The 21,321-nt window shown below is 45.0% G+C and overlaps 3 protein-coding genes and 1 non-coding gene across 4 annotated transcripts; 2 read left to right on the plus strand and 2 right to left on the minus strand.

The window, feature by feature from the left end:
- Positions 1-372: 372 nt before the first annotated feature.
- On the plus strand, positions 373-444 carry TRNAE-UUC. The gene has a single exon. It is a non-coding gene; the product is annotated as a tRNA-Glu (tRNA).
- Positions 445-761: 317 nt separating this feature from the next.
- Positions 762-5,580, minus strand: LOC125540187 (3-oxoacyl-[acyl-carrier-protein] synthase 3 B, chloroplastic). The gene is made up of 8 exons (XM_048703770.1): positions 5,112-5,580; positions 4,104-4,252; positions 3,346-3,482; positions 2,264-2,366; positions 2,062-2,180; positions 1,799-1,863; positions 1,502-1,718; positions 762-1,423 (listed from the first exon to the last, which is right to left on the minus strand). The coding sequence occupies exons 1-8, from the start codon at positions 5,306-5,308 to the stop codon at positions 1,202-1,204; spliced, it is 1,209 nt and encodes a 402-aa protein (XP_048559727.1). The 5' UTR covers positions 5,309-5,580; the 3' UTR covers positions 762-1,201.
- A 2,789-nt stretch (positions 5,581-8,369) lies between these two features.
- LOC125540188 (glutamyl-tRNA(Gln) amidotransferase subunit A, chloroplastic/mitochondrial) lies at positions 8,370-12,631 on the plus strand. The gene is made up of 10 exons (XM_048703772.1): positions 8,370-8,995; positions 9,388-9,699; positions 10,319-10,498; positions 10,621-10,715; positions 10,793-10,868; positions 11,287-11,364; positions 11,449-11,542; positions 11,644-11,693; positions 11,940-12,053; positions 12,191-12,631. The coding sequence occupies exons 1-10, from the start codon at positions 8,453-8,455 to the stop codon at positions 12,272-12,274; spliced, it is 1,626 nt and encodes a 541-aa protein (XP_048559729.1). The 5' UTR covers positions 8,370-8,452; the 3' UTR covers positions 12,275-12,631.
- Positions 12,632-15,428: 2,797 nt separating this feature from the next.
- Positions 15,429-19,582, minus strand: LOC125540189 (V-type proton ATPase subunit D). The gene is made up of 2 exons (XM_048703773.1): positions 18,597-19,582; positions 15,429-15,762 (listed from the first exon to the last, which is right to left on the minus strand). The coding sequence occupies exon 1, from the start codon at positions 19,438-19,440 to the stop codon at positions 18,628-18,630; it is 813 nt and encodes a 270-aa protein (XP_048559730.1). The 5' UTR covers positions 19,441-19,582; the 3' UTR covers positions 15,429-15,762; positions 18,597-18,627.
- Positions 19,583-21,321: the final 1,739 nt, after the last annotated feature.

Here is a 21,321-nt window from a genome sequence, read left to right on the forward strand (position 1 = left end):
GCGTGGAAGCGACCGCTCGCACGCTGCGATCGGCCAGCCGATCCTAGCCGTTTATTTACCTTCTCTTATTACACTGCTCCGTAGAATAAGAAGAAAAAAAGGTATCATTGCTAAGAAGCGCAGCAGATGACTCGTGACTGTCTGAATCGAGGAGGAGATGTTGGAGGTGAACAGATATGAAATATCGTTAGGACTCCGACAGACCTCCTTCTGCGCCCATTTCATTTCGCCTCTCAAATGTGGATTCGACGGTGGTGCGGAGTTCTGCGAGCAGACATCGTTACGTCACGCCTACGCGTGTACCCCGCTACAAAGGGCCTCGATGGTGAAAGAGTTACAATAAATAAGTGTCAACATGGGACTTGTCACCAATCCATTGTCGTCCAGCGGTTAGGATACCTGGCTTTCACCCAGGCGACCCGGGTTCGATTCCCGGCAATGGAATTTTTTTTCCCATTGTAACAATTGTTACATCGACTGTCCTTTTATTTATTTTTGGTTATTCTCTAGAGCCGCAGTGGTGCCTTTTATTTATTTATTGCAAACAAATAACTTCGTAGCTTTGCTCAGCAAGTTGTTCTTCCAAATTTCATCAAGTTACCAACGATCCAAATTTCATCAGAGTTATCAAACGATTCTTTTGTTTCTAATGTGCTTACAGTTAGCACATGACAGCAGTCTCCAAGTACAACTAGCTGATGAATCAGGACTTGGCTTGCTCAATATTCATTCTTCTTTTAAATTCTTATTGACGGGAGCCATAAAACTGATCACAATTCATCGGAATCTCCAGACAAAAACACCTTGCTAGGAAGGCCCGTTAACACTTTACAATGCAGTATCCTCCTTCCAACACCAGCTAAAAACTTCCAATTTCCATCCCAGATGCAAAATACTCGATCAAGCGTGCCACTCAAACTACAGAAGACTAATACAATACAGACTCGCTGTTGGCTAGTAAGTACAGTAGTGATAACCACAATGACAGCTGAGCTGTGTAACGGGCCAAAGGAATGGATGAATAAGGCAAACTGCCACTGTTCATGTGCAAGAAAATATGACGGACATTTAAAAGAAAAATGCCGGACAGGCGACGGGTAGATGACCCCGCAGAGGCTCTTAGACCTAGGACCATATGCAGGCAAAAGCTTTGGAACCGGTGTTTAGTTTGCTGTGATAGTTCGCTGTGCAGAGCGGTTGATTAACCCCATTTGACGATAGCCGAACCCCAGGTGAGTCCAGCTCCGAAGCCAGATGCTGCGATGATGTCGCCCGCCTTCACCTTCCCGCCACGAACAGCCTCGTCCAGTGCTAATGGAATGGATGCCGCACTGGTGTTGCCGTAATTAGCAAGGTTTGAGATGACTTTTTCCGATGGGATAGATAACCGACTGGCAGCAGCATCGATGATCCGCTGGTTAGCCTGCAAAACATCGATGGGGTCAGTTAGATCGATGCTTCAGGTCAAAGAGTTTCATGGTCGATAGGCTAGGATACTCACTTGGTGAAGCAACAGCCAATCTATACTGGAGGCAGGTAGGCCGGCCTCCTCTAGCGCCTTCTCGATGGACTGTGGGACACAACGTACAGCAAAGCGGAAAACCTCCTTTCCGTTCATTTCGATGCAAGAAAAGTTGGTCTTCTTCGGTGGGAAGCCAGGGACACCATTGGTCTTGGATAAGATTGAGTCAGCGTTCGATGATGAACAATGCAGGTGCCTACATAAGTATAATCAGCAAACATAAGAAAGTGACCTACTAGAAATGTAACCTCAACACTTTCTAGAAAGAAGGCATACTTTTGCCCATGGCCATCGCTTTGCACACAAAAACCTAGCAAGCCATCTTCATCAGCATTGCATGACTGCAATATCGAGGATTTAAAATTAGACAAAAGAACTTGCACAAGGATCTTGCAAATTACAATGCCACACTACTACCGAACACCTCATACCTGTACTACAACAAATTGCAGTGTCTTACCCAATAGACTGTACAGAAAGACTACAGCCAACTGAACCATGGAAAGCAGACCAACATTTCAGCAAAAAAGAACAGATACCTGGACCAAAACAGCACCAGCAGCATCACCAAAGAGGATGCATGTACCTCTATCTGTCCAATCCACATATTGCGAAAGAGCATCTGCCCCAACTACAAGGACATTTTGAATACCTCCACCTACAATAGTGGCAGATAATAAATTATTAATCCACCAAGGCGCTCAATAGCAACCCATTGTGAATATTTAACAAGGGAATTACCTTTGATAAAACGAGTAGCTGTAATTAAACCAACAATGAACCCACTACAGGCAGCAGTGATATCAAAGCCAAATGCATTTGTGCACCCCACCTCCGCCAGCACCTGTTTTCATTTTATCTTGATGTTATTTATGCAAAAATAGGCATATAAAATGCATAAAGCACTAGAGCAGAGTGGCACCGATGATTAGAACAACTAATTTACTGATAGTACAAAACATTAACAGTACTACTAAACAGGGAAAAAATTGAATGAAAATACTAAAATGGAAAGACCATTACGTAGTTCATATTATTTGATGACTACGTTATTATCAAATATAGGCTGCTCCACAAAGTATGCCAGTGAAACATTTTTAGTTTTGACTATCAAATATAGATATGTAATAACTTCGAAGTACCAATATAATCATCACGAATGAAACATACTATCATCATCTATATTCATTGTCATGCATTACAACATACTTCCATAGAAATCACTTTTCTCTGTTCTAAATACATCTCATTCTAGCTTCTGGATTTTTGTTCCGAAATACATGCCAATTTACAAGTTTGAGGCAACTACTGCGGTACTGCCATTGTTTGCTTCACATATCCCTAACATTCATTAATATACTAGATTAACACATAACATCCAACATTCATAATGAGCTAATTATGGAGGCAAATGTAATGTGTCAGTATACATGCCTTAGTTGGAGTGCCCTAAATTACAGCCATTCAGGAACAGAGGGAGTATTGTTCAAAGACTGAAAACAGTACTTTGGAGACTACCAGTACTGAAGTGAAAAAAATTACTGACAGAAAGTATTATAATTTAAAAAGAAACTCCTCAGATAAATTAACAATAAGATAGTACCATTTCTACCCCAACTTATGATATACAGTAAAAGAAAAAGGGAAATATTCTCAAGCATGAGATGACTTGCATTAAAAGCAGGAATATGCAGTCGCTCAGACATATCATTGTTTTAAATAACATAAGTAGTTTCCATATAAGTATGACAACTACTGTATTCTTGAGAAAAGACAGGGATGGCAACTACTAGAATGATTTAATAGATGTGCATAAGCAATACCCGACCAGCACCGCCAAAGAGATCGTCTGGAGTAGATGTGCAAAAGAGAACAAGGTCAACATCTTCAGGTCTTACTTGGGCCATCTCAAGTGCCCTTTGTGCTGCCTTTACTGAAAGCCCTCCCAGTGTTTCGCCTCCTAACACATTTGAAAAGAACAAATTACTCCTGAAACATAAACAAATGAAATATGTCTCCAAAACGGAATTGTTGCGACTCCTAAGCTTTCTTCCACAAAATCTGATACTCTGTTACCTGCCTACTTACACACAGTGGGGCCAACTCCCAACGATGTTATTGAAACGTCTTATAATTAGATATGTACATTGACTTAAAAAACATGTGAAAAGTGCTGCGTTTATTATATACTTATAAGCCAGCCAGAAATTTGGTAAGATACCAAGACATAAATTTATCAGCATTTATATTTACTCTTCTAAATTCATTTATTTATTATATTTACAATAGCTCGTGCCCACGTCACATGGTGTTGCTAGTCCTTAACCATGTATGCAGAAGGGTGCTTTGCGACAAATGCTCATTTACAATCATTAATTGAATCGATGTGCGTTCACTAAACTACTTCAACCACCAACAACGACGTGACACACATATCATCCACAAGTTGTCACCTAGCTAAGAGAAAGAAAACAAATACTACTCAGAAGTAACCAGTATACATCATGCCAGAGGGGCCACAATTGGCCTGAATCAGGCTAGCTTACTGAACTAGGAGGGAAAGAAGTGTAATAGAAAATACCTGAAAGAACCCGCCTGTTCCGAATCCCGGTCCGCGCCGCGATCCATTCATCGGACGTTTCAACAAATTTTGAAAGGTCGTCATTTGAAATACAAAGTGATGGAGTGGCCGATCCGCTTCCGATGAGCTTTGAGCCCATGCCAACCACCCTGCAATTTCTCATGGCCGTTAAGAGATGTTCTACCACGGTAAATCCTAAATCATGTTAACAATAATTGAGATGAGTGAGCCCAGCAACACAGTTGGATCAAGACACAAGCAACAGCATTGTGGCACTGCCTACTGCACAGTGAGCTACAAAAATAGCACCATCTGCCGCAGCATTTATGAGCAAGCTGGGCAGATCCCCATCCATGGTCATGGATTGGAGACCACGAGTATTGCTGGGGTATAGCGAGCTACCATCTGCACGACGCTATGCATGAGGGCGACCTATTCTGGTGACACGAAGTAAGACTAGTGAGAACAAGCATCGTGGCACCATCGCTATAGTACCAAAGAGCAGAAGCTTCTGAACGGTGATGAGCATCCGATCTGGCTACATAGAACTGCTTCGTTTCCATCTTAAAACTCCCATATAAACCCGTAGCGGTACCGAAAGGAAGGCCCCAGAATAACCAAATTCTGCAGCGCGAGCCAACGCAGGCTAATAAATGCGAAAGTGGCGCAGATAAGGGTGGTAGTTGAACCTCCTACCGGAAAGCCACTCACCGACTAACCAAATCACATAAACGAGCACCTGACTGAAACCAAAACCAGAGCCAATTCATGGACAGATCAAGTGGAAATCACGCCATCCTCGCAAAATTAGCTCGGAATCAGACAATGACTCAATGAGGGCAGGGGACGGAGATCCTTGGTAAAGGAACAGCGCAAGCATCACGGCACTGGCGCGAGGAGGGACTAAACCCGTGTTAACAGAGATTGGAGAAGCAGAGCACGAGAAGTCACTGAGTGATTCACATCTCGGCGCGTCGACATTGCAGGTAGTGAGGCGCGTGGCGTTACCTGGGGAGGCGGGGCCTGGGCGCGGCCGGGGCGACGACGCTGTCGTCGACGGCGGAGGCGCAGCACCGCAGCTGCGCCGCCACGGAGGCCGTGAGCGGAGGGGATCGGAGGAAGCCGGGGCGGTGCCCTCCGCGCGCGCGCGTGCAGGGGAGGGCGGCCGCGGCCCGCGGCGGCGCGATGCCGGAGGCGGCGACCATGGCCGGAGATCTCGCTGCGGCGGCGGCCCCGCGGAGGGAGAGCAGCAGTGAGGAGTGAATCACTGGAGGAGCGCAGGAGGAGCACAGGTGGGCGGCGGGTGCGAGGGGGAGCGTGGCCGGGGGAGTGGATATAGGGGCGGCGGCGGTGGGAACGGTGGGCGGTGGTGATGGTTGCGAGGTGGGTGGGGGCCGGGGCGGGGGGGGGGGGGGGGGGGGGGGGGGAAGGAGCTTCGAAAGCTCCGCCCGGAGGCGAGGGAGGCCTTTTTTATGGCGAGGGCGATGCGGCCCGTGCGTGGGTGACTGACCCCGACTGACTGACACCCCCGATGCCTATGCGGACTGGATGTGGCTGGCTCGCTGGCCTCGGGGCAGGGAGGGTTGGGTGTCCCCTGGTTGGGGTGGACCGGTGGAGCACCCCACGCCGTTTTCCCCTAGTTCTCGACGGAAACCGGCCTACCACATCGTCGGGGATACCATCCAGCGGAAAGGGAAAGCGGTCTGCGGTCGACACGATGCGGCGCGTACGCTCATTTTGGGCGCGTGCGCGTCAGAGTACCGTGTGGTCGTATCCAAGGACTCCCGCCGTGGTACCGTGCAGCGCGGCGCCACGTAGCGGTCGGTCGCGGATGTCCTTGCCCTTGCCTTGCCTTGGCTTGTCACGCGGCCTCTCGTCAGGTCTCGGTCGTGATCGTGCGTACAGTACCACCTTTGGCGCCGGGCCAGCAGCAACTGTAGCGTTAACGCCTCCCTCCCTCACCCTCGGTCGCATCGCTGGTCGCCGGTTAACCACAGGGCCTGTTTTTGCTCGCCAAGACCACATCCACATGGACTGTTGATTCCTAGTACCGGTCATCAACGAACCACCAAACCGCTTTCACTACAAACTTCGACATGTCGTGTTTTTTTCCTTTGCAAAGGCTCTATCCTCACATCCTTTTCCTACACTAGAACTCCGGTACGTCACGTATATTGGAGTTTCAATTGCACCGCACAACCTGGTAGGAACAAAATACGGGCAATATCTTGTTTTCGGGTGATTTCTCTTTTTTTCAGTTAATATGTAGTGATTAATATGGTGTGGGTGGCCTCATCCATGAGGCCACGTGGCGTATTTGGAGGTGTTGTTGCGAGCTTGTTGTGTGGATTGATCACACTGACACGATGTTGGTTCCACGAGAATATAAGACACGGCTGGGTACAATTAAATCACTGTAGATGTGAATCACAGCCACCTAGACCATTGGTATCAATATTAATCAACGGCTGATATCACGTCTCAAGCCTAGGATTCAAAATTTCGAAATTGATGCACTATATAGTAGTATATATATTTTGTCAAATTTTGAACCATTTCACTTCACACAAACTTTATCCGCCTTGTTGTCAAGCACAATTTTCAAGCATAGAGAGGGTAGGAGTATAGGTTAAGAAGGCTAGCTCCACTTGTTGGTCCGCATAGTCAATGTAGTATATGGCATGTCACATATGAGTTGCACGCGTATGTAAGCATGTTGGTTGCTTCTTGAGTCAAGACAGTGCATGAAATGTTTGACTCCCTCTGAGGACAATTATCTCGTAAACGGAAATAAATGTATTAATTCGGAACCACAAATGAGAGTCGTACCGTTTGATATCGTCTTATTTGGAAATATTGTATCCACACTAGAAGGTTATACACCAACTTGAGGGGCGTGGGAGAACTATGGAGGTGGGAGAGTTGTGAGATTCTCAATTATTCGGTAAAGGGAAGTAAACTCTTAATAATTTAGAACCATAAATGAGCATTGCACCGTTCAAACTAGAAAGGTTATACACCAACGCGGGGTGAGAGTTGTGGAGGTAGAAAAGCTACTATGAGATTGTCAATTATCTGGTAAAAAAATGCCTTAATCCAGACTAGAATAAAAGCTACTAGGAGCTAAAATATTGTTGTCCTCGTTTTTGGGAATATTGTATCCAAACTAGAAAGTTATACACCAACGCTGGGTGAGAATTATGGAGGTAGAAGAGCTATGAGGTTCTATATCGATATGTGAGATCTTGTGTTGGTTGTCATGGTAGCTCTTTGAAATCATTTAAATATGGAGATAAAAGAGTTTGCAATTCAAAGATGAAGTTTCTTACTTCTATGTCAACCCAATGTGGCAATAGTATCGTGCCCTGCCTAACCAAATAAATCTCGCTGTCACATATGTACGATGAGAAAACCTAACTTCGTCGTCTCAAGGAGATGACATGAATCTATGAGGGATCCTCGCCTAATCCTCTCAACAGATGAACTTGAGGAGAATCGAAAACTTGAAGACTGACTCGAAGAAACGGTGACATTCGTCTTAGTGCCACCCCTACGAGGACTACAACCCTAAACTATCTACTAGCCGAAGCTGAGACACCGAGATTCTCCCCCCACCACCAACCGGCGAAGCGACAGGCAGATAGGATGCGAATATACAGGCTCGCTGATGGAGATGAAGGAGAGGAAGATTTTGCCCTAGTCACCTGGCGAGAGAGGAAACAAAGGCAATGGAACGGTTTAACTCTCTTCCCCTAAACAAATGCAAGACTATTTTTCTTGAGGGAACAAATGCAAGACTAGTTTAGTTTGATTTTAGCCAATTTTTTCTTAAATTTTAGCCAAATCCTTTTTCTCAACGTATTTGTCTCGACGAATCTGAAGATTTTACACCATAAGACTAGTCACAATGGGAGTAACTTAACTAGTAACATCACACATTTTAATATAAGATTGCTTATATGGCAGCTAATTAATGAGGAAAGAGGGGTTTGTGGTAACTTAACTAGTTACTGTAACATCACACATTTGAAGGCATAATGAGTCTATATCCTAATAAATGAACTCTTTCATGATACCATTCATATATTACTACCCACTATGAAGGTAGTAATATAGACTAGTAACATCGGCAAGTTACTGAGCCCTTTTGCTGACCCCCCGGTAATCTTCGTGGGGCTGACTGATCGGACGCCCAGGAATCGTTGACCCTCCACGTGTCCTCCATCCGACCATCAGTCCCCTCCCACCCAATCCCCAAATCCACACACCCTTTCCCTTCCCACGCATCCAAACCCCAAACCCCCACCCGCACCGGCGTTCGCCGGAGAACCTCCCCGCCGGCCGCCGCCATGCCGCCGCCTCTCCAGGCCCACCGCATGCTCCTCTCCCACCGCCGCACATCCCCTATCCCCCGCCGCCGCTTCACCGCGGTCTCTTCCCTCTCCTCCGCCCCCGCCAAGACCCTGGCCCCGGGCCCGCCCGCCTCCTCCATCCTCTCCATCCGCGAGTCGCTCCTGTCCGGCGAGAGGACCGCCGCCGACATCACCTCCGAGTACCTCTCCCGCCTCCGCCGCACCGAGCCGAGCCTGCGCAGCTTCATCCACGTGGCCGACGCCGCCGCCGAGCGGGAGGCCGAGGAGCTCGACCGGAGGATTTCCTCCGGCGGGCGGGATGCGGCGGGGCCGCTCTCCGGGGTGCTCGTGGGCGTCAAGGACAACCTCTGCACCGCCAGCATGCCCTCCACTGGCGGGTCGCGGATACTGGACGGGTTCCAGCCCGCGTACGACGCCACGGCCGTGCGGCGGCTGCGCGAGGCAGGCGCCATTGTGGTGGGGAAGACTAACCTCGACGAGTTCGGCATGGGGAGCACCACCGAGGGCTCTGGGTTTCAGGTACGGAGGCTCACTGATCAGATCCTGTACACTGTTTTGTCCAAGTTCGTTTAAGTTTGCATCATCAGAAAAAAGTGCTAAGAATGGTAGTAGATGCGTATTTATGCTGGTCCGTAGAGGTCGATAAAATCAAATTTGGTTAGTTTGTATATTGAATTGCGAATACATGTTGCAAGTGTTTAGTTCGTTGAGGTCAATCAAATCAAACTTGGGACTCGGCGACTCAGTTCATCTGTTGAATAGCAAATACATGTTGCAAGTGTTTATTGATGTGAATGGAACTTCTTGCTGCTTCCGACTTTCTTAAACATAACCTCGAGTTTCCTCTGTTGCATAATAATGCGGCCCTATCGGATGACATAAAATTAACGGATAACACTGATGGTATGCAGGTGACAACAAACCCTTGGGATGATTCGCGCGTGCCTGGCGGATCCTCAGGTGGTTCTGCTTCTGCGGTTTCTGCTAGACAGTGTGTGGTGTCCTTAGGGAGTGATACAGGTGGAAGTGTGAGGCAACCGGCATCGTTTTGTGGCGTGGTAGGGTTAAAGCCAACTTATGGCCGGGTATCTCGTTTCGGCCTCATGGCTTATGCTTCATCACTGGATGTTGTGGGATGCTTTGGATCATCAGTTTTTGACACTGCAACCATATTGTCCGTCATTGCTGGCCATGACAAAATGGATTCAACCAGTAGCTCTCATGTAAGGAAACTGAAACTTAACCTTAATGTACATCTTACATTTTTTGTTTGTTTCAATCTAGATATGTTTTCATCTGATTTAGCTGGCAATCGCTTATACTTTCCTTAGGTTCATCGAGTTCAATAACTATGACTAAGAAACAGCCTTTTAGCATGCAAGCATGTAGTACGAAACATGAAAGGAAGTCATATGGCTATTAACTTGCCTGAGCGACCTTATCTTGTGTTGACAACTGTCATTCTTAATGAGGAGGATTCTCTCGTTGTACGTTTCCTTCTCATGAATCATGATTTTTGTGTGTCACTTGTTTGATGCACTTATGGTGTTGAACTGTTGCCGACCACTGTGAAATGCTATTGCCCATTTACTTTGTGAGGGCAGAAGGACTACATACTGCTGCGCATCTCAACCATATAAAATGCTAATGCAATTCACTATGTGTAAGAAAACGTGCAATGCACGCTCGTGGTGTTTCTTTGCAAGGCGTTAAAATTCAACATTTATTTTTTGCTGGTTCCACATCTATGCAAGCGGATCTGGAGCTAGTAGATCTCGAAGCAAGACGGCAATAAGCTTGGTTCATCACTGCTCAATCTGATCTCTTGTATCACTTTCTCAGGATGTTCCAGACTATAGATCAGACTTGGCATCTCTAAGTTTACTAGAATCAAAACCATTAAATAGTGTGAGAATTGGGATTATCCAAGAAACTCTTGGAGAGGGTGTGGATGCTGGAGTCATATCATCAATCAGGGCTGCTGCTTCACATCTGGAACAGCTGGGATCAGTAGTGGAAGAGGTTTGTTGCTTCCCTTTTGCTGGAAAAAGAATAAAATAAATAAATATGGATATTTTTTGTTGTCCTACGAGGGATTTCTGAAAGATAATAATCACCGAACTATTCTTTTCAATACTTTTCAGGTTTCTATGCCTTCATTTTCTCTTGGCTTACCAGCATATTACATACTGGCCTCTTCTGAAGCTTCATCTAATTTGTCACGCTATGATGGCATCAGGTGGTACCTGAACCTTTCCTTTTCCAATAATTTTTTCCATTCTATAAATATTTATCTTCTTGGAAAGTCATTTTCAGGTATGGGCGGCAGGTTTCAGCTGACGACTTGAATGAGCTGTATGGAAATTCCCGGGCTAATGGTCTCGGTCATGAGGTACAGTGCCTCCACCGGCCTAACCAAGATCCTCCTCCCCACTTCTCAGTATCTGTCCTTATTGTGAATAAATGAACATTAGTACTACAGAAATGGAAGCATAGAAAGCTATCACACCTGTTTGTTGTGTATGAGTTTAGAAAGCTGATTTAATATGCATAAATAAACTTCTGTTCTGTAACCCAACCAACTCTGCACATGTCAATCTCATTGTAGGTGGCACCATGCTAGTTGGAATGCTAATTGTATTGATATTATGTGTAACACGCCAGCGGAATCTATAATCCCTAAGCAAGGAAAAAGGATAATAGTTCTGTATACAACGTTGGGTATTACTTATATATTTTGTGTTTTAAGTGGACTACAGTAATGGTTTGCGGTAAATCACATGAAGTATAATTTTGATTGCTCTTTTCAGGTCAAAATGAGAATTTTGATGGGAACTTATGCATTATCTGCTGGATACTATGATGCATACTACAAGCGAGCGCAACAGGTAACCATAGGAAGGGAGCACCCAGTGCGAATTTGCACTTTGATTATTTTTACCTCTTAACTGACAAAATTTACACTGTAGTAGGTGAGGACGCTGGTTAAGAAAAGCTTCGAAGAAGCTTTGGGAAAATACGACATTCTTATTTCACCTGCTGCTCCATCAGCAGCCTACAAGATAGGTATGGTATTATCTGCTCACCTGTAATCCTGTCCTCCCTAAAAGAAGTATGGTCCCTTCCCTGCTTTCCTTTCACATTGAAAACGTGAGCCCTTTTGGCAGGCGAAAAGACAAATGATCCATTAGCTATGTATGCCGGAGACATCATGACGGTAATAAACTCTTGAATGCACTTTTTTTTTTTACATATAACCGCAGAATTATCTCTGTTTGCTCCAAAGTAATAGTAACGTTGCCTGCTGCATCGTGCGCCTTTTAGTTATTGCAAATATAGTTTAACATATTGGTAAAACTGCCAGCTGAAATTGAATTCTTTCCACCGTTATTTTGCGTGTTAAAAGTTACCATGGTAATGAGATCTTAAAGAGCGCAGTGCAAATCTGGTATGGCTGATGCAGGTGAATGTTAACATGGCCGGGCTTCCTGCATTGGTTGTGCCTTGTGGATTCGTCGAAGGTGGATCTGCTGGTCTCCCAGTCGGACTTCAGATGATTGGATCTCCCTTCAGTGAGGTAAAATATATTTGCTATTGCCTCTGTGAACGGCATATCATCATTCCAGGACCAGTGTAGTTCCCCTTTCAGTTGTTTCTACCTATTTTCTTAAATCAAGTGATTCAATTGATGACCAACGTTTTCATAATTTACAGGGGAAATTGCTGGAAGTAGGCCACATCTTCGAGCAAACGCTGCAGGATCTCAGCTTTGTCCCACCACTGGTGGCAGATAACTAGCGCCCTTCTCCTGTCTCGTTCAAGTGGTTCCTAGGGCTGCACGGGTCTTAGAGGGTCCCTCTTTTCATTCGTTCCTGAAGTTTTGAGCTATATTTCATTGTTGTATGCCGAGGAAACCGGTTCTGCGCAATGGGGGTGGTCGGTGGAGATCTCTCCCTCGTGGGAGAGTTGTTGGGAAACAAAATGAGACAGGTACATGTGCTGTTTCTGCAAGCCAACTGCTGGATGCAGTGCTCGCATTCAGTGTCTGCCCACATAGTAGATGATATTTTTTTGTAACCCTGGTTCACATCAGTGATATTTTGCAAATCCTTTTGATTGATTGACTGATAATAGTGCAAGCTGTTCATGGCTTCATGCCCACCGCGTTTTCGTGATAATCGGTGATCTGTCTGCTCCTCTTTGAGAAAACAGTTAACTCTGGCAATCTGTGCTTTCAACAGTCTTCTGATCAGTATGCGGTTGCTGAGCTGTGCTATGATTCGCTGTTGAAAATGATCATCAAATGATATTTTTGAGGTTTCAAAAAAATCTGAAAAAGGTATACACACAATACATATGATTTGTTTTTGTATTTACATATTTCTTTGTTTTTTTGTGCATCTCACGCCAAAACGTATCTCTTAATGAATTTTTACAAGAATGTACCCCCTCTTGTTTGTTTATTTTTACTCCGCATACAAGTGTTGTTTGAAGTCAAACTACAAAAAAAGTAATCATATGTATATGGAAAAAATATCAACATCTACAATAGTAAAGTTATATAGGATGAAAATTAATTTCATAATGCATCTAATGATATTGATTTCATATTGCGAAAGTTGATATTTTTTCCTATAATAGGTCAAACTATACAAAGTGTGACTGCTAACAAACTTTTTTTTGAAATAAAACATCCTCTTTATTTATTAGTAATAATGGTTACATCATCTATAAAAAAATTTACAATATCGTTCATAGGTTCCTCAAACCAATCCCTTGTTTCAGAAAATTTAGCTACTCTAGCAATTTCATGAGCTACTTTATTTGCCTTCCTATTACAATGTTCAAATCTAACTAACTGAAAGTCACAAGCCATAAAATAACAATCATCAAACACAGCCGCCGCCGCTCCCGCTGTATATCCTCCATTCTTCATCGTGTCAATTACTTCCATATTGTCGGAGTTAACAACAAGTCGGTTGCCTTCCGCCTTTTGTGCAAGTAATAACCCAAAACGTAGTGCCATGGCTTCTGCTGTTAAAACATCTGCACACCAATCCATCTTCTAATTCCCTCCAACAATAAATCTTCCTTTATCATCTCTAAGTACAGCTCCGGCTGTGCCTCTAAGCATGTCTTGATCGAAAGAAGCATCGACATTTAATTTCACAAAACCTAGAGGGGGTCTCGTCCATCCCTCTATTTTATTTGTTGCCTTGGAGGATTGGGCAATAACATAGTTCGTCGTTATAGCACGGGCTCCCATCGAAATTTGGTATGTATCTTGGGTCTTTCCCTGATGGACTAGCGAACGTCTTTCCCACCATAAATACCAGGCTGTTACAGCGATCAGTTTGCGAATATTCTGTATGCCCACTGTAGATAGCTCATGTTCTGGCATAAAAAGTAGAAATTCAAGTACTGCCTCTCCCGCACGATTGACCGCACATGCTTTTTAATGGCTTCGTGCAGTCCCAGTTTCTCCCACACCTCTTTTGTCTTTTGACATAAAAATAATAAGTGTTTAGTATCTTCATGCCTGTTCGAACATGATGGGCAGGTGGGCGAAACTTTCATATGTCTATTAGCAAGTGTAACACGACACGGGAGGGTACCATGTAAGGTACGCCAAATAAAAATCTTCACTTTTGCTGGACAAGATAATTTCCAAATCTTGCTTCAAATAGTATTGACATTTATTCCTCCCATGCCATCTGAGTGTTGCAATTTCCTCCCATGTTGCGTTTTCCATTCCTCCAGATAAGCAGAACGAACCGTGAATAGTCCATTCTTTGTAAAACTCCAAGCTATGAAATCCGACATGTCATACGTGGGGAGGGGGATCATAAGCACCCTCTGGACATCAATTGGTCATAATGTTTGTCTTACCAAATCTTCATCCCAGCAATCGTTGATTGGATCTATAAGATCAGCAACTTTTGTTAGAATCTGCCCTCTTCTAGGAGTGATAATTTTCCTATTTGCCCCATTCGGGATCCATGCATCTCTCCAGATATCAATATTCTGTCCATTACCAACTCTTCAAATATAACCTTTTTTGAGAGAATCCATTCCGGCCATAATGCTTTGCCAAGTGAAAGAGGATCCTTTTTTCAGACCCGTATTCATTAAATCTCCATCTGAAAAATATTTAGCTCTCAAAATGGTGGCACATAGGGAATCAGGGTTATCAAGCAGGCGCCACGCTTGTTTGGCTAACAAGGCCAGATTGAAACAATGTATGTCTCGAAAACCCATTCCTCCTTGGTCTTTAGGTACACACATCTTCCACCATGCCATCCAATGCATTCTCTTCTGATTGTCTTCGTCACCCCATCAAAAATGCGACATCGCGTCAATGATTCTTTTACAAATCTTTTTAGAAATTTAAAGACGGACATTGCATAAGTTGGGATAGTTTGTACAACCGATTTGAGAAGGATTTCTTTTCCTCCTGCTGATAGCAACTTTTCCTTCCAACCACTGATTTTCATAACAATTCGATCTATTAAGAATTGGAAACAATCACTTCTGTCCATACCCACATTAGAAGGCAGACACAAATATTTGTCATTGAGAGCTTCAGTCATAACGTTCAGAATAGTACATATATGCGCATTGACTGCTGACAAACTTTAAGAAACAGAGGGAGCATACATATCTAAGGTGTGTGTGTTTTTTTCAAGTTAAAAAAAATTCATTTTCATTTTATTAAAGTTTGGGCTCCATGAAGCTCAAGGGCAAGAAATCGTCTCAGGAAAAGCAAGTCGAACGAACGCTATAAAATAGGCAAAAGCAGGTCCCAAAAAAATTAATGCCGATCTTTTAATTTACTTCACATAAATTCAGAATTTTGTGTTTATTTGGTTCCAAGCCGTAACGCAACAACTAATTTCCTCCAAGAAAAGCCGAGAAAGGAATACAGTAGCTGCCAAAGAGATACACACAACCAGAAAGAAAGATACAGAGCACAACCAGAGTGAAAGGTACAGAGCTGGTTCACAGCGAAGCGTGCCAAAATACAGGTGCACAACGTCTGGATAATAAATATGTAACTAAAACTGAGCGTGCAGGGGAACGAAATACGGTACAAAAGAATTTTTACTACTGCACATAGCCACTAGTTTCACCATCATTGTTTGGTTCCCAAAGTACAGAGAGAGATTATTTTGGGTCTTGGATGGCCATAATTTTAGGCTGCACACAGCCTGAAACAAAACCTCCGCCACTCTATATAAACAGATTCAATCCTGGAGCTCCAGCACCAGAACTTATTGTTTCCACCGCTGCAAGGAGGAAAAACAATACAACGTTAGAGAAAGATAGACGGAATCGAGCACCACTGCAAGGAGAAGCATGTTAAATAATCACAAACAAAGCAGAATAATCCCATAACAAAAATGCCCATTTAATCTAGCCCTCCCTTGCTTTCCGGCAAAGGTAAAGCAAGGATTCCTTTCTTTCGAGGGAGACCCAGACAGCGGCTCTCCTCCCGTCTAAAGCAAGTACTCGTATAAGGCTAAAGGAACCAAACTTGCTCTAAGTTGCTCCCGCACATGATTGGGAGACATCTCAGCAACAGTTTTGTGGCATTACCGACAAGCGGAAGGCTGCACTTGTGCCTAAACAGAGATTTCCAGCAAAATAGTAGTCTGGCTTCAACTTTATCTGTTGCTATGAAAAATGGGCCACATTCAATAAATCCAGGCAGTTAAATAAGACTTTTGAGTATGACTGCCGTGCATTTGCTTTCCAAAGATATAACTCAGCTACTTATAACCAGAGAACTTATAGTTCAGGCAGACTAACAGAGGGAGTTAACCATTGAGAGCTAAACATATCTCACATTGCAAGTTCAAGGATCAGGCTACAGAGTAGCCCAAATGCACATGTACAACACTGAATTACCACTTCTCGCAATCAGTCAGGATTGATGCAAACTGCATAGAAAAATTATTGGCTTGATGCTAGTGCTACCTCCCTCCCCAGCCCTCCCCTGCCCTCTGAGATACCAATCTCCCCCTAACTCCAGATGTGATTACCATCAAGCTATATTGTATCTTGGAGCAATCATGGGTACTATAGATTAAGCGATTTTTCCTGAGAAGCATAACATCTTCCGTAATAAATTATTACACATGATATTATGGATTATTAGTACATCATTTGATTAACTTCTCAAACCATTTGTTCTTGACAAAGGGATAAAGAAGATACAGCTGAGGATCTTTGACTTCCTCATCCTGCGAACATCTGACTTTCTGTATAGGGTTACGAATATTTTGTCTATCCAATATGAATATGTGTGTGTATATAAGAGAGTTGTGGGTTTTCTCTTTTCTACCATGTTTGTGATGTGCTAATATGTTTGTAATGTGTTATCATACTTGTTGGCATGCCATATCTGTTTTTTTTCTTCTGATGAGGAGCACACATCCTATATATTTGACTAATCTATATGTATTTAGCGTTCCCCAAACTACAGGTGTGGTTATCCTGAATCTACATGTATCTAGAAGCTAAGCAATAGTGGGCAATCATCTAACAGACTAGGCTAATTTTTAAGACGCGTAGCATCCTTTGGTAAGAACTAAAGTTGCATGTGCTATATCTGTGGAGTTTTTGGCACATCACTTGCTTGTTTGTCTGTGTCTGTGTGTGCTTAAATTGCACACGGATACATGCATCAGTATCAGGGCGATACAGATACGTAAATAAAAGCACCAATACAGGGATAATTTTGACTATTTTAAATAATAATAATAATAGATATGCTTTCACTTAAGCATCGAGCCATTTAGCATGTATTTAGTCAGTGCAGTCCAGTCTGTTCAATCTTCTTATCCATGATGATAACAAAAGCCAAGAACAAACAACCAAACGGTAGCAGGAAGTTATTAAACATAAAAGTACAGTTAGAGAGAAAGGGAGGAGAAGGAGGGAATCAGTAGCCTGCCGCTAGATATGGGAGCTAGAGCACCGGAGAGAGCCCATCACCAGCTTGCCGTCGCTGCTAGAGCCTGAGAGGTATCGGGGACATATCAGGAACCAATCAATATGAGATATGGCACCCGATATGGATACGCTGGTTGCTGGGAGCATCGGGTTTTTGAGTAGCCAATCTTCTATTTTCTACCGTGTTTTGATGAGCACATGGAACTAGTTTGTTGTCTGATTAGCTGTTTGTTAATTTATTTATGATGTGCTACCCACTTATTGGTTTGATACCATGCCATATCCTGATGTTCATAGGAATGCATCGGAGGTTACTAATCTGCCAGGAACCTAATAAGATCATCTAAAGACCACTTTCCTTGGATAGTTAGCACTTGGAAGTTAGAGCACAGAAACGAGATAAGAGCAAAGTACAGCGCTCATGAAATCTTGTTGGCTAGTGATTACTAAGATAAGTTCAGAACCGTATTGAGTTAACAATTGTTTGAACAAGCTACCGCAATGCAAGGCTAGCAATATTTCTAGGTGAATAATGCAAAGAATGAGGATAATATAATTAAGCACAGGCTTGTGATTCAATCTGCTGTTTATGTTTGTAGTCAAATACTATGGTACATCTGTTTGTTTCTTATGAACAGTGAATCCTATTTGACTAATCTATATGTTTCTATGAGACCAGACTTCCCCAAGCTCCAGGTGCAGTTACCCTCAATCAATACGTATCCAGGCTAATTTATATGACAAGCATAACATTCTTCAACAGAAAACAAGACGAGCAAATTTATAACGCCCATGAAATCTTATTGGCTAGCGGTTTAACATTAGAAGCTTAGAATCTTATGGCATAAACAATTGTTTGATAAACTACCGTGATACAAGGCTAGCAAACTTTCTAGGTGAACAATGTACAGATTGAAGATAATGTAATGAATCATGCACTTGTGACTGTATATGTTGTTTATGTTTGACAGACAACAATCCAGCTAAGAACCATTGTTCCCAAACGACAATCCTTGTTAGACACTGTACAATCAAATGAATTAAATCAGCAGCATCTGTGAAATAAAGCATCACAGCTAACACATCTATCTATGTCCAAAAGGTTTCTTTCTAATCCTAGATCTAAAACGTGTGCACAAGGTAGGTAACAAACAACGCTACTCACCGATTGAACAATTGGACAGTTGGGGTGGGGATCAGAAGATGATGTCTTCGTCCTTGTCGCCGCCGCCGACCAGTATGTTGGTCGCTGCCCCCATGGAGGTTCCCCTCTTGAGGGCGAGATCCTCGGCGAGCTGCTCCTCGGCGAAGAGCTTGGCTGCGGCCATCTGGCGCTCGACCTCCCTCCTCTTGTAGCCCTGGATCTTCTTGAGCCTGAAGAAGTCCTCGCGCTCGAGCTCGTCGAGCTCGCCCTTGATGTAGGTGATGGTGTTCTCGAGCCTGGGCTTGACGACGTTCTCGAGGGCGTTGACGCGGCGGTTGGTGGTCTTGATGGCCTCGTCGAGGGTGAGGAAGGAGGTCTGGAGCGAGGCGAGCTCGACGAGCACCTCGATGGCCTTGACGTGGGCGGCGCGGCAGGCGGAGACCTGCTGCCCCCCGCGGGCGAGGCCGGTGAGGCTGGGGGAGGCGCCGGAGGGCCCGCCGGAGGAGGCGCCGGCGGGGTCGACGAAGTGGGTGAACTTGGGCAGCTTGACCCCGGCGACGTTCTCCTGGTGGGAGCGGACGCGGAGCGAGGCGGAGCGGACCGACTGGAGCACGACGTGGCGCACGCCGTCGCCGGCCACGTACTTGGCCTCGGCGAGCGAGAAGGAGGAGGCGCGCATGGCCTCGCCCATGGACTCCTTGGTGGCGACGATCTTCTTGAGGATGGCGCGGAACTGCACCGTGAGCGCGTCCGACTTCTTCTTGAGCAGCGCGTGGCCCCGCGTCGCGCCGATCAGCCGCGCCTTCACCACCCCCAGCATCGTCACCGTCGGCACCACGTTCAGGCGCTGGCTCTGCCCCGACATCTCGGCGGGGCGGGTGGGGCGGGGCGGCGGTCGGAGATCTGAGCGGGGGGAGACGAGGAGGAGGAAGAAGAAGGGGATCGCGGAGGAGGGGCAGAGATTAGAGTTATTGCGTCGTGGGTCGGATCGGATCGGAAATTTGTTTTTTCTTTCGGTCTAATTTGTGAGTTGATGAAAAGAAAAAGAAAATCTTAAATCGTTCTGGTAAATAAATAGTAGTAGTTGGACCGAGACACATCTCCGGTTCGTGTAGCCGCGTGCCGGGTGTGTTTTTTCTTTTGAGACAAAGCCGCGTGCCGGGCGTGTGTCCTCACCGTTGCAGCAGAGCTGGCCAAACGGGCCGCGGCCCGGCCCGTACTAAACGTGCCTGGCACGGCATGGCTCACATGCGCCGCTTCTCGGCCCAGGCATGGCCTGGTTATTAAACGGGCCGGCCCGTGGCACGTTTAGCACGCTGGCCACCTGTTTTCAGCCTATTGGGCTGTATTTTAGGTTGTACATATGTGTAAAAATTACTAGCTCCTGTAGTTTCTGTGGCTCGCACGACTCATGAAGACACTCCCTCCTTGAGTGTTCAGTAGCGCGGTGTGTATGGGCCTTGGAAGACGGCGAAACGGTGGATCGGATGATCACTACGTTGGAACCAAAAAATGCAAAACAATGGCTCTTTACTCTCATGGCATCATTGAGTCACAGCAGCTTCGTTCGGGTGACGGTAACTTTGTGGGCAATTTGGACGGCTCGGCAAAAATATATACACGAAGGAATCACCCAAAGCCCGCATACTATCTTCTTGTTCGTCAGCAGTTTTATCCGAGAGCTAGAAGTGGTTCAGGCAAAACCACAACGCAATTTACAGGGAACCCCTCAAACAATTCCAGTGGTACATGCAAGGCCAAAAGCACCTCCGGAGGGATTTGTGAAAATCCATGTGGACGGAGCGGTCTACTGAAATCGACGTGGGGCGGCGGCGGCGGCAGTATGCTGTGACCAGGTGGGCAATTATCTGGGCAGTTCGGCGTTGGTCTTGCCAGGGATCACTGACCCACCCACATTGGAGGCGATTGCTTGTAGAGAAGGATTGGCTTTGGCGGATGATCTTCTCTTGGGGAACCTAATAATCGCGTCCGACTGCAAGCAGGTTGTTGATGATATCAAGCTTCGTAACCAGGGTTCTTATGGTTCGGTGATTACAGAAATTTTACTTCGCTCTTTGGATTTTAATTGTAATTTCGTTTTTGAAAGCCGTTCTTCAAACAGTGACGCTCATAGGTTAGCTAAGCATGCACTGTCTCTCGGTGTGGGGCGCCACATTTGGTTGGCCAACCCTTACAATCCGAATTGTATACCACTCCATGTGGATTTTGATCAATAAAGCTTAGCTTTTGCCCTAAAAAAACTAATAAATAATAAACGGGCCATGTCATGCCGGCCCGCGTGCCCAGCCTTTAGGCCTAGGCATGGCCCAATGCGTGCCGCGTGTCGAGCACGGCCCGTTTAGCCTGTGCTGGCGTGCTCGTGGGCTGGCCTGATTGGCCCGACCCGTTTGGCCAGCTATACCATACGTTGCGGCAGATGTAAATCATAAATATGTTAGTATTTTTTGCGGGTATAAATATTTCAAGTATATATATTTTGGAAAGTAAAGTATGTTTATATTCAAATCACGAAATAATACAGAGTCCTTACCCATACAATCACACTCTAACACTCATGCAAAGAACCAGAATAACAAAGAGCACCCCAAAACAACCAGTAAAACACGAAGATCTCCAAAGCTCTGCTGTCATCATCCATGAACCTTGCGAAAAGACATCTACAACCAGACCCAAGCAGATCATCATCTTCAACCATGACATAATTGTCACCAGGTTGCTCCCCCTT

Source organism: Triticum urartu, chromosome 2, assembly GCF_003073215.2.
Source record: "Triticum urartu cultivar G1812 chromosome 2, Tu2.1, whole genome shotgun sequence".
Lineage (NCBI taxonomy): Eukaryota > Viridiplantae > Streptophyta > Magnoliopsida > Poales > Poaceae > Triticum > Triticum urartu.

What these genes read in the sequence shown, in the direction of transcription:
- LOC125540187 (XM_048703770.1), bottom strand. Translation starts at nt 5,308, where the DNA reads ATGGTCGCCGCCTCCGGCATCGCGCCGCCGCGGGCCGCGGCCGCCCTC. An exon ending in GAACAGGCGGGTTCTTTCAG is followed by an intron (nt 3,483 to 4,103) that starts GTATTTTCTATT and finishes CAAATGTGTTAG; the next exon opens with GAGGCGAAACACTGGGAGGG. An exon ending in CTGGTGCTGTTTTGGTCCAG is followed by an intron (nt 1,864 to 2,061) that starts GTATCTGTTCTT and finishes TCGATATTGCAG; the next exon opens with TCATGCAATGCTGATGAAGA.
- LOC125540188 (XM_048703772.1), top strand. Translation starts at nt 8,453, where the DNA reads ATGCCGCCGCCTCTCCAGGCCCACCGCATGCTCCTCTCCCACCGCCGC. An exon ending in ATTCAACCAGTAGCTCTCAT is followed by an intron (nt 9,700 to 10,318) that starts GTAAGGAAACTG and finishes TCACTTTCTCAG; the next exon opens with GATGTTCCAGACTATAGATC. An exon ending in TGGGATCAGTAGTGGAAGAG is followed by an intron (nt 10,499 to 10,620) that starts GTTTGTTGCTTC and finishes AATACTTTTCAG; the next exon opens with GTTTCTATGCCTTCATTTTC.
- LOC125540189 (XM_048703773.1), bottom strand. Translation starts at nt 19,440, where the DNA reads ATGTCGGGGCAGAGCCAGCGCCTGAACGTGGTGCCGACGGTGACGATG.